The following is a 22631-nucleotide window of genomic DNA, read 5'->3' on the forward strand; positions in this document are numbered from 1 at the left end:
GCTTTGACCTAAAGCACATTTATGCATCAAGGTTGACTCTTAGGAAGAGTCATTGTCACTGCATATAACTTATATGTTATATGCAACTTATGCCCCACTGAAAAACAAATAACTTTAATACCTAGGAAATACCCAGAACATAGCTTCAAAAGAATGAATGTAGTCTTGGAAATTTATAACCTTGGAACAGATTTTGGGCATTAAGGGTCACAGTATGCTAGTGTCCACACAAACTATAGACCTTTTGACTGAAGTCAGTTTTGATTATCTCTGAGATAAAGCTACCTTTCTAATTTGTATGTGTGTACTTCCAGAGGATTTTCCTCAAAATATTAAATATTTATCATTCATGATCCAGGCCGAGATTTTTAACAGCAATGGCAAAAGTAGAGCAGTGGCAATAACAACAGCTAACCTTATTGACAAGTTACTATGTGCCAGACCCTCTGCTAGAGCCACATGTGTATTATGGCATTTAATTATTTCAATAATGTTGTGAGTTCTAGTATCATCCCCATTTTACAGAAAAGGAAACTGATAGTCACAGAAGTTAAGCTAATATATGGTGGGCTTGAAATCTGAATTGAGGTCTAAGTTCAAACTCTGCCATGTTAAAATTTCTTCCATAATATTTACCAGAGGAATTATTACTGAGAAGTATATATTGCTCATTTCTGCAGGAAAAAATCATAGTAATCTTTGAAAGTGGTTATTGCTAGGTAGTTGTTCCTCATATGTGAGGGCGAGTGGTTCTAGCAACCCCCACAGTTACCACAATCTAGAAATACTCAACTCCCGAAGTCAGTATAATCCCCATGTATATACATGAAAAGTTGAACCTCTGTGTCCACGGGTTCCACAGCCCTCAAATACTGTATTTTTTATCTGTGTTTGGTTGCAGATGTGGAACCTGTGGATATGGAGGGCCAACAGCATTTTTTTAAACAAATCTTCATATCAGCAAACCCATGCAGTTCAAACCTGTGTTGTGCAAGGGTCAACCATAATAAGTTTATCTTCTTACTCTCTAATTAGTGATGTAAAACACAGTTAGCAACAGTGACTGTGTTGATCATTGATAATACAGCTTTCATCCAACATGCTTTCCCTACCCGTAGATTTCACAGCTGATATCTATAAACCAAAAAATGTAATTTGGTAATCAGCAAGGTGTGAAATTTTTTTGTGATAATCTTCCATTCTTTATCCAGTAGATCTTTTGTGTGTATGTTTAGCCAATAGCTGTTGTATTTATTTGATGAGATTGATGCGTCAAAACCACTCTACCATGAAAGTAGTAATAGTCTCTAATAATATTTCTCTTCATAGGTTTGTTTTGATACTAAAAGATTATTCAGCTATTTAGATGATTCCCAAGAATAATTAGTACTTCATTATGTCTTAATACAGTTCATCTCTACTGATGTTTATTGATCACTGATACAGTTTGGATGTTTGTTCGCTTCAAATCTCATGTTAAATTTATGTTCATTAACGTTGAAAGTGGGACCTAGTGAGAGGTGTTTGGGCCATGTGGGCGGATCCCTTATGAATGGCTTGGTGCCCTCCCTGTGGTAGAGTTCACAGGAGATCTGCTTGTTAAAAAGAGTTTGAGGTCTCTCCCCTGTGTCTCTTGCTTTCTTGCCATGTGATTCCCTTTTGTCTTTGCTATGACTGGAAGCTCCCTGAGGACCTACCAGAAGCTGAGCAGATGTTGGTGTCATGCTTGTGCAGCCTCAAGAACCATTAGCCAAAATACACCTCTTTTCTTTATAAATTACCCAGTCTCAGGTGTTCCTTTATAGTAGCACAAAACCGACTAATGAAATCACCTACTTGTATCCTTTATGGGCTAATAGAAGAATAGGACAATGATTCGTTCAGTCATTACAAGCTTGTAATTTTCAAGGGTGGTGGTGTAATCCTTAATGTGCATGTGTGAATAAGACAAGCTCATGGAAGAGTAAACATAGGTTATGATTTTTAAAAGGAATGAAAATGGTGGTTAAGAAATAACAGAACAGAGGGCCAAATGGTATTGAATCCACAAAAGTAGAGAAAGAGGTTGACAGAGTTGGCTGGTGTGGGGTCCCCCAGTTCCCTCTGCTTCCTTTCTGAGTCCTGACTGAAAATTAGAGTGCCTTGACCTCTGTGTGACCCAGCCATCTGCAGGTTATTTCCCCCCACAGGCTTGAACCCAAACTGGGGACTTGAACATTCCCAGGCACTAATAAATGTATCTAGGTTTACTAAAAAGAAATTGGCCCTGGCCCCAAGCCAAATTCCTTAAACTTTACGCTCTGATCCCCTTGAAGTGGGTGCACCCAGGTGGAACATTCCTTTTCTCTCATTGTTCCTCTAGAGGATTGCACTCTGTAAGTTCCCCTAATATATGCTTGTACCAATCACCCTGGTATTTCATTCTTCTTTCTTTGGAATCTCAATTAGCCCCATCTCAGGACTGTTTGGGCATTCCCTTGTGGAAATTCCCCAGCTGTGGCTTTTGAGGCAACTCCAGCGAAGGGTTCAATGGAACAAAATGGCTGATTTTTCAAGAACCAGAGTAGGAAGTAATAGCTTAATTACAAGATAGTATTTATTGACAGTAGTGTTAGAAAATGTTAGTTGATGACTGGAAGAATGTATCAGTGGAACAAAGTGGGATAAGAACCAGGTAGAGAGCATTAAGCAAACAGGATTTTCTTTATGGAAGAGCCAATGAAAACCTAATGAATTTGTATAATTACAACAAGAGGTGGTAGAACAAAGACTATTTCCAGAATACCCTGTTGCAAGGATTTATTAAAGCTAATGGTGAATTAATGATAGGGGAGTGTAGGAATTTAAGAATTTAGGTGCCACCGCTACTACTAGATTCTAAGAATCAGAATGTCAGAAATATTTCATACTTTATAAATATCAGCCATCATCCTACATGCCTCTCTTCTACTACTGTACAAGCCCTGACTCATCCTCCATTTTGAAAATGGTCTTCTGGCTTTCAAAATACCATATGCTTCTGATACTTCTCCTACTTCGATTAACTTTGCTCATCCTCTTCCTTGTCAATATTTCCTAAGAGTCTATCCATGTCTCAATTATTTTAACATTTTTTCCTACATGACCATTTTCATGCTCAAAAAATTACTATTTGCCATATAGAGAGACACTCAAATTTATAACGAACTCAAATGATGCATTTGCAAATGATTGTTGAAAATCACTTTGTGGATAGGTTCTCAGCAGGCATTTCAATGTGTCCAAATTCAAATTTATTAATTTCTCCAGTGAACCTGCACCTTCCCATGTCTTCTCAAGAAGTTCATGGCATCACTATCTATCTGACCTTATGGACAAAAGTCCCCAGAGTTGCCCTAACCCCTCCTTACACTTAAATTCTCATATCTAATTACTTACAACCTTCTGACTTTGCAGTGTCTTGAGTCCAAATCCTCCTATCACTTCACAACTAGCCTAGTTCTGCCTTTCATCGTTTGTTGGCACTTTGATCACAGACTCCTAATTGGTTTCCTGTCTCCAGACTTCTACAGTGGCAATCTAATACTGCTATTCTAAACTATGCAAAACATACACAGACTATTTCACTCCTCCCTAAAAAACAAAACAAAACAAAAACAGTTACAGACTTTTTGGTACTTTGATTTAATGAATTATCTTCATTCGTTTTCTCCATAAATGTGGTGTTTGCCTCTTTTAAGATTATTCCAAGTCATATGGACACATTTTCTGTAGTAACCAAGGTATGTGGGACATAGCTACAGCCCTCTTTTAGGACACACCTTCTGTGATGTTTCTAGGAAGGTAACTTTTAAGGAGGCAGCCTCAAGGGTCTGGCTGGCTTTGGTTTTGGTCTTCAATCTGCTAAACTGAACCTCAACTTTCTCAACTCTAGTAGTAACAATAACCAACATTTATTTTATTTTATTTATTTATTTTGAAACAGGGTCTCACTCTGTCACCTGGGCTGGAGTGCAGTGGTGCAATCTCAGTTTATTGCATCCTTTGCCTCCTGGGCTCAAGCCTCCTTCCACCTAAGCCTCCCGAGTAGCTAGGACTACAGGTGTGCACCACCATACCAGCTAATTTTTGTATTTTTATAAATACAGGGTTTTGCTATGTTGCCCAGGCTCATCTTGAACTCCTGAAATCAAGCCATCTACCCACCTTGGCCTCCCAAAGTGCTGGGGTTACAGGTGTGAGCCAACACACCTGGCCAACCAATATTTATTCAGTCCATGCTTTGTCCTAGGCACTAAGTGCTAATTATTTTATGCAAAACTCAAAACAATCCTCTAAGAGAGAGATCATATTATTTTCCTCATTTGTTTGGAAAGGCAACAGGCTTTGAGAGTTTAATAATTGTCCAAAGTCACCTAGCTGGTAAGTGAAAGGGTTGAGGTTTGAACACAGATGTTTTAACTCCCGAGTGTAGGCTTTTAATCACTGACTATATACCACCTCTATAGCAAGGATATCCAGGATACAGGTACACTATAATGTATGTAAATTATCTGGCATGGACTCAATACGTCTCTCTATCTTCTCACCTATAGGTAAAAAAAAAAAAAAATACTTCTACATTTTTACATTTTAATTTTTTTCTCATATTTATGTTTTGTCTAGACAATCGGATGAAATATTCTTCCTGGCAGATTTTATTTCTTGCATTGTACAAAATAAGTCAAAACTGTGCATTGCACATTGTCAATTCTCAAGAAATGCTTATTAATTGAATGAATGAATGAAGGTCTGTTTTTATGTGTATTGAATAACTTTTAGCTTTCTCAGAATTCATTGTTTTTGTTTGCTTTATGTAAAAAGGAACACAAAATACATTTTAAATATCATTATATATACATTATATATAAAGAGATTTTATATGAAACATTATATGTATATCAAAAGAATAGAAATATAAGGCTTCAAAATATGTTATATAATTTCTTCCTCCAAAAGTTTATTTGTAAGATGGCACCTTTCTGTAAATGTCAATGGTATGAAGCCATTAACTCTGAGGTTTCATGCATCCTTTGGAGCTGGCAAGTCTCTAAAATGAAATTGTTCAAAAGGATCATTGGTATTACTCTAAAAGTTTACAAGTAGTATCAGGAGGAAAAGGTGGCATTATGTATTTTAAGCTTCTATAATATTTTCCATTGAAATTTAATGCATTCCATTTTATTATTGCTTTGAAATGCTACCGTGTTGTAGGGCCAAAATTTAAGCAAAATTTTAATAAATACCTCACTTGTTTAATACTATCAATTATGTTTTTTTCACATAAGGTTATTTTCCCTTCTATTCTGGTATTTTGTATCATAAAAGAATTCTCTGAATTTTTTCCAGTTTGCATATAATTTCTAATATAAAGACAACCTTTTGAAGACAAACAATATTATGTTTCAAAGTATATTTTGAGCATTCTCTAAATTTAAAGGACTTTTTGGCTGAATCCCCATGATTAGGAGAAGTAGAAGATTAGATAACTAGTGAAAATAGTTACTAAAACCTTTTGCTTAAAGTGCTATAATGCTCTTAATCTGTCATTACAAATGGATTAGTGCATCCAATAAATCAAGGGAAAAGTTAAACAAAATTTGGTTGATATACTCTGCAAGATCACAAAGACCAAAACAACTTCAATATTAATTACATTGACTGTATCAACTGCTTTCATGGGAATGATGGAAACCAGCAGTTCTCTAATATCAACAAAAATAAAGCATAAGAATTTGGTCTAGATATTAGAAAAAGAAATTCACAGAGGGGAACTAAGATGTGGAACCTCTTCCCTTGGAGAATTCATGACAAAGGATATAAGTCATTTTAAAAACGATGTCAGGTGCATTTCCTGTCTTGAATTAGGGGATCCGTTAGATAAGTCTTCACTGGTACTGTGAATTTCTGAAGCCTCTCATTTATAAATCAAAAGCCTTTTAAAGTTTTCTAAATCAGTAGTTGGAGTGTACATGATGGATGTGTATTCATAGAAACGATACTCTTGGAGGTCTGTGTAATATTGATCCTAAACTCCTATACCAGTGTTCTTTGAACACAAACACCCATTCTTTCTAGAATGGAGATTGACATTTTTTGAGTCTTGGATTTCTTAGCGAATCTATGCATGCACAACACTTTGCACTTTGCAAATAATTTCAGAAAATTCCTAGAGTCTATGAATCTACTTCGCGGAGCATGGTTCTCCTGCCTCTGAACTCTAATTGTTCTGTGAACTCAAATCCTGTTCCTACGCTTTCTCAATCCTGTCTATCTTCTTGAAATTCTGGTTATTATCTGTTCTTTTAGTAGAACCAGTCCGAGTGCTTATATGACACCATGGACTTTCATACTATTGTTTCAATGATACTTACATAGTGCAAAATATTTTTACTTAGTTTACTTTATGCAATTCTCACAATAACCCTATGAACTATGACGATTTTACATATGAAAAAAATAAGTCTTGGGAGAATCATGGACCTTTTTGTTGTTGTTAAATTCACAATATGGCCAGGTGCAGTGGCTCATGCCTGTAATCCCAGCACTTTGGGAGGCAAGGCAGGTGGATCACTTGAGATCAGGAATTTGAGACCAGCCTGGCCAACATGACAAAACCCCATGTCTACTAAAAATACAAAAATTAGCTGGATATTATGGTGCATGCCTGTAATCCCAGCTACTCAGGAGGCTGAGGCACGATAATCACTTGGCGAAAGTTGCAGTGAGCTGAGATTGCACCAAATGTCCTCCAGCCTGGGCGACAGAGTGAGACTCTGTCTCAACAAAACAAATAAGTAAGTAAAATAATTCACAGTGTAAGTACCTGCAAATTGAGGATTTTTTAACCCAAGTATTCTACCTGTTGAATCCACAGATTCCCATTTTCTGCAGTGGATTGTCATCACAGTTCCAAACATGTTAAGAGTCATATATCTGTTTATAGAATACTTTATTACTGACATTTACTGTAATTGTTCAATCTTTCAAATCTTTTTTGAATTCCAAAAGTCAAGCCTCCCATAATTAATACCTCTGTTTACCATTCATTATTTAAGTTCACATGTTGGTCCCCAAACCCTACATAAATTATCCAAAGAAAATAATTCCCTTCCACTTTAGTTAACTATCATATGTGGTATTACTTTCAATGAAAAATGTTTTTCCTGTTTGTTTAGAGTGGTCAGCCAAGAGTTATCTCCTCTGAGCTGACCTGGGAAATCTGTTGGCACAAGTTAACTCTGTATTCCTAAATACTTAACTCTCAGTACAGAGGAAGGTCTGTAGACCTATAGATGTCCTGAAGGGGAACAAAGGAGAGTTAACATAACATCTCTGTACTTGGATTCTCTGAATCCCAGGTAAGAATAATTTTTACAATTTGTGTGCTGCCCATATGTTAAATCACCAATCCAATAAGGTTACTTACGTATTGAAATACTCAGCAAAGATCAAGTTGGTGGAGGTACCAGTGATTGTTGTCAGTCCACCAATAGTAGAAGAGTAGGCAATGCACAAACACATAAGTTTACATATCATGTGGCCCTTCTTTGTTCGATATTTGGTTCCCATGCCTGAGTTCTGTTCAACAACAACAAAAAAGTACCATGAGAACTGCTCTATATTTGTTATGGACTGAATGTTTGTGTCCCACCACCCCCACCAATTCATATGTTGATACCCTAACTCCTGACACGATAGTATTTGGCAATGAGGAAGATACTGGCCTCATTTGGAAGATTTGGAAGATACTGGCCCTTCCTTTGAGGATGTGGCCCTGGTCTGATGGGATTATGTCCTTATAAGAGGACACATCAGAGAGCTTGATTCCTCTCTCTCTCTGTTTCTGCTATGGAGAAAGTCACAAGAAGGTGGCTGTCTGTAATGCCAGCAGAGAGTCCTCACCAGACACTGACCCTGCCAGACCCTGATCCAGTCTTCAGAACTGTGAGAAATAAATTTTTATGTTTTAAACCACTTAGTTTGTGGTGTTTTGTTATGGTGATGTGAGCTCACTAATACAGCATTTATCTTTCCATCAATGCAGATGTAGCAATAACAGTATTTAAGCTGAAACCACTGAAATATTTTAAAAATCCAATTTCATTCATTTCTTCATCCTTCTTTCTTGTCCCTTACTTAACTCTTCCCCCATGTCTTCCCTTCTCGCCACTACTCCCAAAGCTTTTCTGTTGATACTGATGGTACATACTTAATAAGTCCCTAAACTTCTTTTGGAAAGGTTTCCCACCGATGCACCTTAATGGATGGTTCCCAGGCGATATCACTCCTGAAATTGAATGTTTTCAACACCATATACCTCAGCATTGAGAGATAAGTCAGTGTCCTCTTTGCTCCCCACTGTCTTTTCCAGAACATTAATCCTCCACTCACACAAAAAATAAATCCATTTTTTTTTAAGAATCATGTAACTTGGATATCTCTTTCTCTCCCCATTCCTTTGACCATTATATTTTGATCTCCTGGTCACCCACTGCTGTCATTTAAGATAGCATTTGCACTCAGCACATAATCATCTTCCTTACTCCAAATCTTGTCAGCGACTGAATAATGACTACACTATGCTCATGCATAGCCCTTTAAATATCCTGGCCCCACACAGTTTTGATCTTACTTCCAACAATTTTCAGTTCTCCACCTCAGTCACCCCACCCCCGTAGTTACACCTTGAACAATGGCACATCCTGAAATGGTTTCACTTGGGGAACCACTAGACCAAATGTAAGTGTTTTAGTTACGAGATGACTTTCTAGGGTGCAAGCCAAAAGCAACTTCATTCTTTCTCTCATCCATGACCCTGTAAACACACTTTGTTGGTTTGATTCTTCCTCTTCCTGTGGTGAAATTCAAAGAAGAAACAATAACTTTTCAAGGTCATTTCATTTAATGAATAGTTTTTCAGTTATGTTTAGTCAGAAGAATAGCTTCATTTGAGTAGTTAAAATAAACAGTGCCCTATTTAATAAGAAAAATCCCACATTTTAAACTTAAGCATTCTCTTGTCCCCTAGATCAGGCCTGCTTGAAAGCCCATAGCTGGAAGGAGGTTTGTGAGTTTGACTTTCTCTTTCTCTCCTAGTTCCAATTCTTCTCACCACTTGCTACACTCAGTTTCTAAACCTTCAACATTTGGAATGTCAAGAGAAGAACAGGATCAGGAGAGGAGTGCTAAGGATTAGGAGAGGTCTTATTTGACTGTTTATTAATTTAAAAATGGCATTAGTACTTTCCAGGCATGGTGAATGTTTGAAATTACTCCCTCTGGTGGGCAATTTTATGGGATTTTATGAGACTCCTATTATCCAAATAGGAACATCAGATTGTTGTTCTTTCTATGTAGGTAACACACATCTTCTGCCTGGTGGCGTATGACACACTCATGGTGTCTGCATGTGATAGTCTGCCTGGTCTTTTTATAGTGAGATCAACTTATGCTGTCAAAATCCCCTCCTGGAGGAAGTTGTCTTTCAAATGATCCCAAATGACAGTCCTCCCACATGTTTCCTTCGTATGGTCCAAGGGAAATAGTCACCTCTGTCGTGTTGTCAGTGACAGTGCAACTGAAACTTGATTAGGTAAGGAAATTCAGTCATGACATTTTACTTTCTAATTTTTCAAGAATGTGTCAAACACTAATCCATTGACCTTTTCTAAGTCTAGGGTGGTAGATAATAAGTTCTGTAAGTAGTAGTTTCTTTTTTTTTTTTTTTTTTTTGAGACGGAGTCTCGCTCTGTCGCCCAGGCTGGAGTGCTGTGGCGCGATCTCGGCTCACTGCAAGCTCCGCCTCCCGGGTTCACGCCATTCTCCTGCCTCAGCCTCCCGAGTAGCTGGGACTACAGGCGCCTGCCACCTCGCCCGGCTAAGTTTTTGTATTTTTAGTAGAGACGGGGTTTCACTGTGTTAGCCAGGATGGTCTCGATCTCCTGACCTCGTGATCCGCCCGTCTCGGCCTCCCAAAGTGAGTAGTAGTTTCTTAACAACTATTGCACCTTGGTAAGTAGGAGACTCTTCCCTTCTTTCAACTGTGATGGTACAAGTGGCAGGGAGCGGCGCATTAGGGAACTACTACAACTTTCTCCATAAGCAGACCATCTCTCAGCCTTCTCATTTTAAACACTAAGTTTAAGAGTGTAAAACTGTTTTTTGGTCACCTCACTTGCAAGTCCTGTGGAAATGAAATGCAAAAATACCTAAGGTGTGTGGTTGATATTATATTTACTCAGGGGTAGAAAGAGTATCATTTAACCATCCTAGTTATCAATAAATTGGCATAGTTATTACAGTTTCTTCTTCCAACTTTGCTGCTGAATTAATTCTATCTCTACAGTCCTTCAACTGCACTGGCAAATCTAGGTTAATGAAGTATGTAGTTATGGCCAGTTATGGTCCTCTCCTTTCTTTACTTCCATCTTTATTCAGTTGAGATTCCATGGTACATCATTTCAATAAATTGTCTTAACAAAACTCCGAACTCTCTTTCTTGTCTTTTCTTAAATGGTAGTTCTTTGTGAAAATTCCAACTGATTTATAAACCCAACCATTCTCTCTCTCCATGTCATGTCTGCTTCTGAGTAGCCAACTACTGTTGCTAAAAATTACATGCACAGTAAAGCAGATGGGATCATTCATGATCACAAACATCCAATGCTGTAATGATGTTGCTTCTCTACCCTAGCGTGTTTGCATAACCAAATTACTCTACCTGTTTCCACAAGGAAATATAAAACCTTCTTTATCATCTTTATACATCCCTCTTAATGGTCCTTCTCAGTCTTTGCAAGTAGCTTTGCCTCCTACTTCCCAGAGAAAATAGAAGCCAGCATATAATAGTATCACTGTGAAATGTAGAAACCTACTTGCATTTGCCCCATCTTCTTGTTCTTTACATAATTAATAGAGTCAATGTTTCTCCTCCAACTTCTTGTTTCTGAACTCTCAGGTTTTCTCAGAACCCTTCCACTACAGACTATTGGAATTTTCATCAACATTTAATTATTTTTGAGCCATCTTTACAGAAGAAAAACAAGAAAGACTTCTTAACCCTCCACTCAAGTAAACTATTGTCCTACCTCATCTCCATTTTCACAGCCAAACTACTCGAAAGAGTTGTTTACATTCACTGACTCCATTTTCTTAAACACTTCCATCTAGCTTGTCTCCTCATTCCACCCACAATGCACTTCCTGTGATTATCAGTAATTTCCTCAGGGCTACGTTCAATAGGAACCTTTCAATCTCAACTTTGTAGTTCCCTTTGCAAGCATCTAAAAGAGTTTATCTCTTCTTTTTACTGAAAAAACTCTGCTTTGAGTTTCTGTGATATCTCACTCTTTGGGTTTTTCTATCTCTGCCTGTTTTTCTGTCTCCTTTGCCAGGTTTTTTTTTTTTTTTTTTTTTTTTGCCTTCCATCCTTCCTTAAAACTGGAATTTCTTTAAACTGTCACAGGCCCTTGTCTCTCCTCACTCTAATGGTTCTCCTTTAAAAAATCTTATTTTTTATTGATTTAATGACTATTTTTATGCCAGATCACCAAACTTCTGTCTTCAGCCAGGATCCTCCATCTAGACCCATGTATCCAATTGCCTGTTCAACATAATCATGCCTGGAATCTCAGCACTTTGGGAGGCCGAGGCAGGTGGATCACTTGAAGTCAGGGATTTCTAGGCCAGCCTGGTCAACATGGTAAAACCCTGTCTCTACTAAAAATACAAAAATTAGCCATGTGTGGTTGCGGGCACCTATAATCCCAGCTACTTGGGAGACTGAGGAAGGAGAATTTCTTGAACCTGGGAGGCGGAGGATGATTGCATCACTGCACTCCACACTCCAGACTGAGCAATAGAGCAAGACCTGTCTCAAAACAAAACAAAACTCTCTCTCTCTTTTTATTTATATATATATATATATTTGAATATATATATATGTGTGTGTATATATATAGAGAGAGAATGTCTGCAATAAAACTCCAATCTGAAAATGTTCAGGACCAAGCCTTTTACTTCTTTTGTCAAACCTAGTTCGTCAGGATCACTTATATAAACTAATGTCATCACCATCACTATTGTAACAAATACTTATAGCATCCTTAGCATGTAATAAGCACTGGTCCAAGTTAAAATCAATTAAATGTTTTAATTCATTTAAGTCTTACAATATAATGAGGTGGGTACTATTATAACGTCATTTTATGGTACTATTATAACGTCATTTTGTAAATAAAAGACATAGAGAAGTTAAGTGAATTGTTCGAGGTACCAGAGCCTGAAAATGACAGACTTGGGTTTTGAAACCATACAGTCTTGCTTTAGAGCTCATACTCTCAGCCACTTTGCTATAATATATTGCTTGTCTTCCTTGAAAACATTATCTTCCTCATCCCATCAAATTCTGTCAATTGTATCTACTGAAATATGCCTGGACTCTGTTCAATTTTCTCCATCTCCACTGCTTTCACCCTGGTCTCAGTCAACATTATCTCCGGCCTAGGTTAATAAAATAATGTGTTTATGGATCTTCTTGAATCAATTCTTGCTTATTACAGACTCATTCTACAGACTTCAGCCTTTAAACAAAAATATAAATGTAGTTAAGGAATATGCAAACACTTATTATCTTTTGTCTTCTTGTGTTTGCGTATTTCTTAAATACATTTGTACATTTTTTTAGGCTGCTGTGTATAGGAAAGGTCTGAAATAGGCAAGAATTGATGCAAGGACAACCATAAAGGGATTATTACAGTAACTCAGACCACATTTTCTTTATCCATTCTTCATCTATAGAGGGACACTTAAGTTGTTCCCCTAACTTGGCTATTGTGAATAATGCTGCAACGAATATGGGGAAGCAGATATATCTTTGACATATTGATTTCATTTTGGGGGTACATATATCCAGAAGTGAGATTGCTGGATCACATGGTACTTCTATTGTTTTTCTAATTTTTTGAGGAATCTCTATATTGTTTTCCATAATGGTTGCACCAATTTACATTGCTGCTAACAGTGTACAAGCGTTCTCTCTTCTCCAAGATGAACAGAAGAAATGCCATCTTCCATACAGATGAGCATGCTATTTGAGACATTATTAAAATATCTTTTTGAAAAGTCGTGATAAGGAAAAAATTACTACTCACTAAAAGTCATCATAGATATGAAAATGGCATTTAGCATGGCAGCGTCAGGTGCATTGGATTGTAATTTACCTTCTAGTTTCTAATTAACTTTAAGGTCAACCCACAAAGGACTCTATGCTTCACCCAAAATAAACTAATTTAGAAAAGTCTCCCTTTCCCTTATAATTTATACATGGAAATCATTTGTATTTTCCATATGATAAAAAATTCCATTGAAATTTGACACAAAAGAAGTGGTATGTAAATAAGGTAGGGAAATAAGTTTAAAAATTCTTATGAATCATACAAAGTGACAATTGAAATTTGGGGCTTAATATTAACTATTTTACTATAGGAAAGACTTCAACACAAACCAGAAAGTGATGCATAATTTGAATATTATTAAATTGATAATAAGAATGGAAACTTAAAATATGCAATGTTTATATGATTTCTCTTTGCCACCTTAAAACTTTCAAAAATATAAATAAAGAAAAAATTGGATTTCATATAAAAGCTTAACTGAAAAATATATGCATATATAGAGAATTATTAAAAGACATTGGAAGATATAAAACAAAAAATCAAAACAGAAACAGATTAATGTTTGCCATGCTTTATGACTTATGAATTAACTATACATTTTTTATTAATAAGGACCTTTAAAATATACATTATTGTTACTGCACATGAGCTAATGTTTATGCAAATATCATCGACAATTTATAAAGGCATTAAAATTCAGGGTAAAAAATGCTACAGTAAATGCTAACACTAATATATCATAATGCAAATTAAAGGTTAAGAGGAAGAGTTTTTGAAGTGGAATGGTGAATGCACCCTACTTTTTATCTACCCAGTAAACATGAGCTCCATGCATTCAGATTTATCGTTGTTTTTGCTGAGTGCTTGTGTTCACTGGGCTGAACTCGTAGAAGAGACGATACTGAAGTAAAGGGCAAAGCATGAGGACCAGAGGGACAGTAGTACAGGGCACTGAGCTAAAAAATAGGGCTCTTAGGAAAGCCTGAAATGAGTCAATAATCGAGCCAACTAGTGGTACAGAAATTATACAAAGCGGGCAGGTATCACAGGTATCACAGCAGATTAATCTTTAGTCTTCTGCCCAGATTGTACTTTCAGCCTGTGGCCACAGGACATTGTCACAGGTATATTGTGAATGGAAAAGCACTTGTGTTATAATATATAAGGAAATTTATGTGATATGAAAAGTACAAAATTATGTACAATTTTAAAGCAAAAATATTTCTACATACATACATGTGCCTGAAATGAAACATACATATATATATATATATGTATGTGTGTGTGTGTGTGTGTGTGTGACTGAAATGAAATACATCAAAATACTAACAACAGTTATTTCTTGATCATGCGATTAGGGGTATCCTCCACCTTCTTGATACTTTTTGTAACTTTTACAGCCAGAAATATATATATATTTTTTTAACATGTAAAGGAATGATAGACTATTAGAGCAGACAGGTAGTTAGAGATTATCTGGTATAAAGACCTAATATTTCAGAAGAGCAAAATGAGTCTCAAGTGTGACCCAGCTGATTACCGCAGACTTGAAAGCAGAATCCATGTCTGTGAGTTCCCTCTCAGTGAATTTCCCCTGTACCAACTTGCCTTCCAGAATACTTAGGTGAATTTTTAAAACTATATTTGAGTTCTATTTCATACTGCTTTTACCACAATGGTAACCTATTGTGTTTTTATTCAATCCCTTCTGTCTACCATACATGTGGAGTATGCCCTCCACATCTTCTTCCAAGTAACTGAAAAATTTTCTACGAGGACGTGACAAAATGCAGAATCCAATGACATCATCACAATGAACCTGTCACAACAGAAATCCTGCAGGTCCAGAGGTAACTCACTATTGCCACCTGGTGGCAGCAATTGCAGATTTATTTCACAGCTTCCTTCACTGAATATGTATACTTCGTATCATCTTCCAATTATGGCTCTGTCATAACGTTGCTTATAGTACAGAATTCAATTTTCAATATGTTGCCTAGAGCTCTATTAACAGGTGGAAATATGATATACGTGACTTTTCCTGCCTCTTCTCTAAGTTAGAATATGTCTTTTCCCTCTTTCACTTGCTTATTTTTTTTAAGTACATGCTACTGAATCACTCCCAAATATTCCCTGGTTGCTTAAACATTCTCTTGGAACAATCAAGTGATAGGATACCTAATTCACATCAATATTCTACCAATTTTATTGTCTTGGTGACATCTCTTTCAGGGCCTCCCTTCCTGTCCTAAATCTAGTCATTTTTTCTCTAGAACTGCAAAGAGCTACACTTAAGTCTACCCTCTTATTTCATCAAAAGTCTGACTGGATGTTGACTCTACATTGGAAATATATGTTACTTAGAATTTTGAAGGCAGTTTTCCTGCTGTCTCTGAGTCGTGCTGTTGGGGAGAAGTATTCAGCCATTCATATTTTTGATCATTTGTAAGGAATTAGTGTTCCCTCCTTTTTGAGAGCTTTTAGGATCATCTTATAGTATTCTGAAATCTCAAAGATTTTAAAACAGATCTGCCCTGTGTGGGTCTGCTTCATTCATTTTGATGACATTTAGTGAGTCCTTTAATCATAAAACTTGTACTCTTCCATTGTAGAAACTTTCTTGAATTTTTTATATACTCTTCTCATTTTTCCTGTTCTTTTTGGAAACTCCTCTTATTTCCTGTTTATTCTGTTTCTTCCTATTGTGTCTACTGAATTTTCCATTTATGCTTTTATATCTCTATATTTTATATTTATACTTTATTTTATATTTACATGTTTTATATTTTTGCCTTCTTTATTGTCTTTTATAGAATACTATTTGTATTTCATAAATATGAGTAATTTATTTGTTTACCCCCTGATTATATTAATGATATTTTCTTTTTTGTAGTTTCTTCTTCTTGCATAGTCTCTGCTTCCTGCAGATTGCTCTTTTTTCTTTGTTTATTTGGCAATCTCTCTTTCATAATTGAGGCTTTCATCAGATATCCAGGAATTTTTGGTTGTCTGCTCACATTTCAGCAGTGAATATCTGTGTAGAAGCTCTGCACTCATGTTTTTGGATTTGTTGTTGCCTGTAAGCTTCACTATAATGTCATCTGACTGGGCCTTTTTTTTTTTGAGAAAATTCTAAGGTCAATGTTTTCATGTCTCTTACTCTGATTGTGTTCTCCAAGGAAGCATCATCTGGCCTTCTGCCTGCTGACACTTGAAAGGCATAGACCTGGCTCCTGGACCAGTGTGGGTAGAAGGTCGGGTCCTCCACGTTTAGCTTATAAACTATCACTCAGTACCCCTGTTTTCCTTGTGACACTCTCCCCCAGCCCAGAACTGGATCTGGTTCTCTTTATCCTGTTTTACCATGTCTGAAGATTATGTTTCTGTTTCGTGGATTAGAAGCTGTTGCATCCATGTGGATTTGGGGATGAAAGTGGAAGATTTAACCACTTCATAAGCAATTTTTTTCTTCCTCCTGCTTTTCAACATTTTAAAAATGTTGAAGCCTGCTGCTATGGAAATTGAATTGTTTATTGGCTTTTCTCATTATCGATTTAGGATTCAGCTTCCATGGGATTACTGGGGATAACAGGGTTATTTTCCACTCAACCTTTTACTTTCCAGCTTCCAAAATGATTTTGCTGTCATGTCTTCTCTTGATGTTTATATAATTTTGATTATATTTGAAAGTCTATTTGTTCTTGTTTTAATGAAGACTTAGAACAGTAGTAACAAATGAGCCTATTTAACCTGCCATCTTAATGGAAGATGCAATATTTATCTGTTTACATTTTTAAAATAAAGAAATAAATATTTACTACTAATTAATGCCCACTTTTGACCTTGGTGCTTTTGTGGTCCCTATGTTGGTAGATGATGTAACTAAAAAGGGAACAGAAGACTGGAAGTTCCATAGTGCACAGAGGAATTAAGACAGTGGGAACCTGTCCTTTTTGTCTGCATATTGAGTTTAAAGGTCCTCAGTTAAGTGAATAACAGATTATGTTATTTAATTAAACCAGCCTTCCTATAGTGTTCTAATGGTTTAAAATGTCTGTAAGATTATTTCTGTAAAGAAATATTGAATGAAAGTACTAGATAAGTGAATAGCAAAAAAATGTAGGAGAGGATCTTCCCCTTACAGCTGGTATGAACTCTTCATGAAGATCTGGTGAAAATATAATCAGTAATAACCTGAAGAATTTAGAGGAGTTAGTAAAATTGAAGTTATCGATAAGACTCTTTGAAATAGAATTTATATCCACCATAGTTAATAAAGAACTATTACATATTGTGAATTTGGGTATGCTTATAAAGCAATAAACATTTATTGTGTGTGTGATGAATAAAGAAATGTTTAAAATGTAGCATTAAGGACATAAGTCCTCTTTATAAATAAACTCTATTTTTAGAAATGTTAAAAGTCATGATTAAATCCAGTATTTACTTACAAAATTTTATTGTCCTAAATGTTAACTATTTAGAAGCTTCCCTTGTACTTTCTTAGGAAAAAGTGTGTGTGTGTGTGTGTGTGTTTGTGTGTGTGTGCCACTGAGAAAAACCTTGCTCTTTCTAGTTGTAAAAATGACTGAAACAAAATATAATAACATAGCATATTTGTCTATCCAGCAGCATGACAAATCAGATTCCCTGCTAAATGAGATGCTATTTAAAATATTTAAAACAATATTTTAAAGTGCAACAATACTTTTAAAGCTGGATTTAAAATAAGATTTCAGTTTATCATGTTGCAAGGAGAGCTTGGTATAAAAGATATTGCCCCAGGTCAAATGTGTGTGGGGAATCATATAAGAAAACACATATAAAGCTGGTATCCTTTGCAGAAGTAGAAAGAAAATATCATGCTGACTTAAGGGAAAACAATATGCCCTAAAAATTCCTAACCATGAGCATTTTTCCTAAAGCATTAATTTATGTTTTGTGTGTATTAAAGAGAAATAGCAATATAATTGAAAACTCTTAGAAGCAGCTGCAACATAGGACTTAAAGAATTTCCATAGTAACTAAAAAAATTCACTGTTTAAAAGTACTGAACATGCAAGAAAATAATTAAACAAAGTGAGAACCAGCAATAAATAAATAAATAAAAACTAAGTCAAAGAAAGAGACCCACAAGGACTTCAGAGCTGTTAGACACAGACACAAAATATAATTAAATTTGCATATGATTAATAAAATTAGAGAAGGAATTGAAAATATGAAAAAGATTATAATAGTTATAGGCAAATCTTAAAACAAGACAAATAGAATTTACATAATTAAATTTAACAATTTAAAAGCTCAGTAAATAGGTCAAAATAGACATAGCTAAAGAGAAAATTAATTAGCTGGAAGATAAATCAGAAGTTACTATTCATGATAAAGTTCAGCAAAACACATAAAAGAAAAACAGATGTTAGCTAAGAAGCTTAGAAAACACCGTGAGAAAGTGCAGCATGTTTAATTGGAGACTCAGAGGGAGAGAATACAGAGAACTAGGATGAGGCAATTGAATATTGAAAAATAACACCTGATAATTTGCAAGAATTGTTGGAAAAGATCAATACACAGATTCAGGAGAAATATTCACTTAGGTATAGCAAAGTAAAATTCTATCTCACACACACACACATACACACACATCATTAAAGCAACCAAAGAGAAGAGATTGCCTACAAACGAATAATAATTTGACTGGTAGCTAGCTGACTTTTAAATAGAAAAAAAGAAGCCAAAATGCAGTAGAAATATATAAATGTATTTCGATGTGCAAAATAAAAAATAATAACCTATCTAGCACACTATAACTATAAAAATATGATTCAAGAATTATCATCTTTCTATCAAACAAAAACTCTGTATTTAACACCAAAATCACTCTGTGAAGTACATTCAAATAGTATTTTCAGGAAGAAGGAACATGACCCCAGATAGGGGGTCTGAGAAGCAAAATACAATGGTGAACAAAGATATTAATAAATATGCACATAACTCTGCAGAGCACTGATTTTAAAAAATAATACAAGTATGTAATTTATGGAGGAATAATAGACTAGAACTAAAAAATTGGAAAATAGTAGCATGTGAATAGAAAGCGATGGTCTAAGTCAAAATATCCTAGGGTCTTTACACCATTCAGGAGAAAAAAATGGATTATCTTTAAATTTTTATGTATTAAGTAGACATGATACTAATGACTAAATGATGTCCTTCAATATTCATATGTTGAAGCTCTAACACTCAAAGTGACTCTGTTTGGAAAAGGGCCTTTACAGAGGTAATTCAGTTTAAACAAAGAAGGGTGCCTAATCTGATAGGGCTGATGTCCTTATAAAAAGAGCAAAGGGGACCAGAAATATCTCTTTCTACTGCATGTGCACAGAGAAAACATCATGTGAGGATACAATGAGAGGGTGGTCTTGTACAAGGCAGAGAGAGAGGTCTCACTAGAAACCAACCCAGATAACACCTTGATCTTGTACTTGGCTAGCCTCCAAAACTGGCAGAAAATACAACAGATTTGTATTATTTAAGATACAGTTCTGTAGTATTTTGTTATGGCAACCCTTGCTGCCTAATAATACAGCAAAATGATTAGGACAACTAAAACAGACACAAAGCGTAGAATAGACCACCTGTACAAGTGTGTGTGTAGCATGGAATAAAAAAAGAAAATAACTGCATAGGAACGCAGGAAGGAAAGATAGAAAGAATATTTGGAAAAAATAAAAAGCCGGCAGTAGAAATTATTCTAAATATACAATGTCACAAATAATTTAAATGGATAAAACATGTCAGGTAAAGGTAAAAATTTTCAAACATAATAAAAGAGATACACCTAAAACATAAGGACACAGAAATACTGAAAGTGAAAGCATAGAGGAAATGCCAGGTAAATACTAGCCTTATAAAAGCTGGGAGTGTCATGCCTGCAATCCCAGCACTTTGGGAGGTCGAGGTGGGTGAATCATGAGGTCAGGAGTTCGAGACCAGCCTGGCCAACATAGTGAAACCCCATCTCTGCTAAAAATACAAAAAATTAGCTGGGCGTAGTGGCGGGTGCCTGTAATCCCAGCTACTTGGTAGACTGAGGCAGGAGAATCGCTTGAACCCAGGAGGTGGAGGTTGCAGTGAGCTGAGATCGTGCCACTGCACTCCAGCCTGGATGGCAGAGTGAGACTCAGTCTCAGGAAAGGAAAGGAGAGGAGAGGAAAGGAGAGGGGAGGGGAGGGGAGGGGAGAGGAGGGGAGCTGGTAGTCCTGTATTATCAGCAGACAAATAAACTAATAAACTCAAAGACCAAAAAAATTAAGATAGATGAAGAGATGCACAAAATGATAAAAGGTTAATCAATCACACACACAGAAACATTCTAAATGGGTTCAAAATAACATAATCTAACAATACAGAGGAACCAAAACTGACAGAAGCATCAGAAGAAACAGAATATCCACATGATAGAGGGAGAGTTTAACAAAACAGTCTCATCAATTGCTGAATAAAAAGAGACAAAACTTGGTCAGGGCACAGAGATTTGAGAAGCACAACTAGCTACTTGATCTTACAGAGTTTTGGGAAACATTGAACCTAATTAGTTGAAAATGTACAATTTATTTTAAGCACAATGAAAAATATTTATTACAGCCGATCATGTGCTAGTTCAAAAAGCTACTTCAACAAGTTTTGGAAAACTGTTATGTAGACCACAGTTTCTGACCCCAGAAAAATTGTTAGAAAAAATTTAAAAGTAGTTAAAAATCTAATTTATTTTAAATTTCAAAACACATTTCTAAGCATCTTTTGAGTAAAAAAAGCTAGCATAATGGAAATCCGAAAACACAAAACAGAAAAATATGGAAAATAGCTAAAGTAATAGAAGCAAATTCACATCCTTAAATCCTTCCTTTGGAAGAGAGGAAAACTCTAATAAGGTAAAGGTCAAATTTTAAAAATTAGCAAAAGAGCAAGAGCATAAATACACAAATAAAGTAGACAGAACAAAGTAATAAAGAAAACTATTAATAATAATATGAAATATACATTAAATAGGGTGAAAAGAGTCAGAAGTTGGTTCTTTGACAAGACTTGTAAGACTAAAAAAATAGATATAGTTTGGAAAGATTATTTGAAAAATGTTTTAAAGGCACAAGGAAAATTTTAGAAATAAAGACATATAACTATAAATACTGTAGAAATTAAATAGATATAAGAAAATATTATAAACTACCACACAGCAGTAAATTTAACATGGAACACATAAATTTCTTTTTAAAAATGCAACTGTTTGATGTTGAAATAGAAAATCTGAACACTCTTAAATCCAGGAGAGTAATAGAATAATTTTTAAGTACATATGCCTTCCACTTTCTCCTTGAGCAGCTAGCTGGGGTACAGAATGGACGGAGGGAGATGGGGGACCCATCTTGAATTACAAGGTTCCAGTGCTGGAAATGGCAGAGAAGAGATAGAAAGAGTCAGGGGCATGGTGACGAAGGAGCCACCATACCAGCCTATTTCTATCTTGTTGAAATTGTTGCTATTTTTGGTCTTCGCTATGGTGACCAATCCATACCTTAACTAGTACAGGTGATAAACCAAAAGAAAACAAGAGAATGATTAACACAAAATTTTGGACTATAGCTAACTCGACAAGGGGTTGGGGGTGATTGTGTAAGGAAAAGAGATAGAATCAGAGAAAGGCTCATGTAGATTTTAGAAATCGCGTTCTAGTTATTAAGCTGGGATGTGGTATACATCATCTTATTCATTTTATTATTCCTTAAAATGTTTAGTCATGTTTTATAAATGCATATATGCATGAAATATTTCATAATCAAAATACAGAAAAATCAATTTGGAGACAAAATAAACATATTTCTTTTTGTAGAAAATACCACTAGAAGATGCATAGGAGAACACTGTTGAGTATTTCAAGAAACAAAATATAGTATTCAAATAAGTTATGTAGTGCGGGGACTTATTGTAGAGTTAAAGTACAGATATTGCCAATATGGTTGAGCAATGCTATTTGCTAGATAATATTTTAATAACACAAAATGCGAAGAACTAAGTTTTTGTATTTCATAAAATAAATATATATGGGAGAAACGATATTGTCAAAAATCAATAGTTTCTTTAATAGAAAAATGTTTTGTGAGAACACAACTAAGAATGGCCATCAATGGAGATAGCACTTTGACTCTAATAAAGATTGAAATCTGGAGTGAGGTCACGTTCACAGATTGTTGCTGTGATTCCTAAAGAGTGTGTGACAATCTCCCTCTCTCTCCTTGCTTACCTCTTCTATAAACATTCTGTATAAACCACTGCATGAATAAAAGGAGACACCTAAGTTGGGTCAGGTGAGGGTTGAGCAGGACTAATTACTGCCTTTGCCATCCAATTTCTCCCAGCTTAGGAAAATGGAAGAATAAT

At 35.6% G+C, this 22631-nt stretch overlaps 1 protein-coding gene across 4 annotated transcripts in view; it reads right to left on the bottom strand.

The window, feature by feature from the left end:
* SLC13A1 (solute carrier family 13 member 1) overlaps nucleotides 1-22631 on the bottom strand; it is a 93807-nt gene that overhangs the window by 33037 nt on the left and 38139 nt on the right. For all 4 annotated transcript variants that reach the window (XM_065542518.2, XM_065542519.2, XM_005550635.5 and 1 more), the window contains one exon: nucleotides 7448-7599. In XM_065542518.2, coding sequence (XP_065398590.1) covers nucleotides 7448-7599 — 152 coding nt within the window. The remainder of the gene's footprint in view (nucleotides 1-7447; nucleotides 7600-22631) is intronic.

Source organism: Macaca fascicularis, chromosome 3 (genome assembly GCF_037993035.2).
Source record: "Macaca fascicularis isolate 582-1 chromosome 3, T2T-MFA8v1.1".
Lineage (NCBI taxonomy): Eukaryota > Metazoa > Chordata > Mammalia > Primates > Cercopithecidae > Macaca > Macaca fascicularis.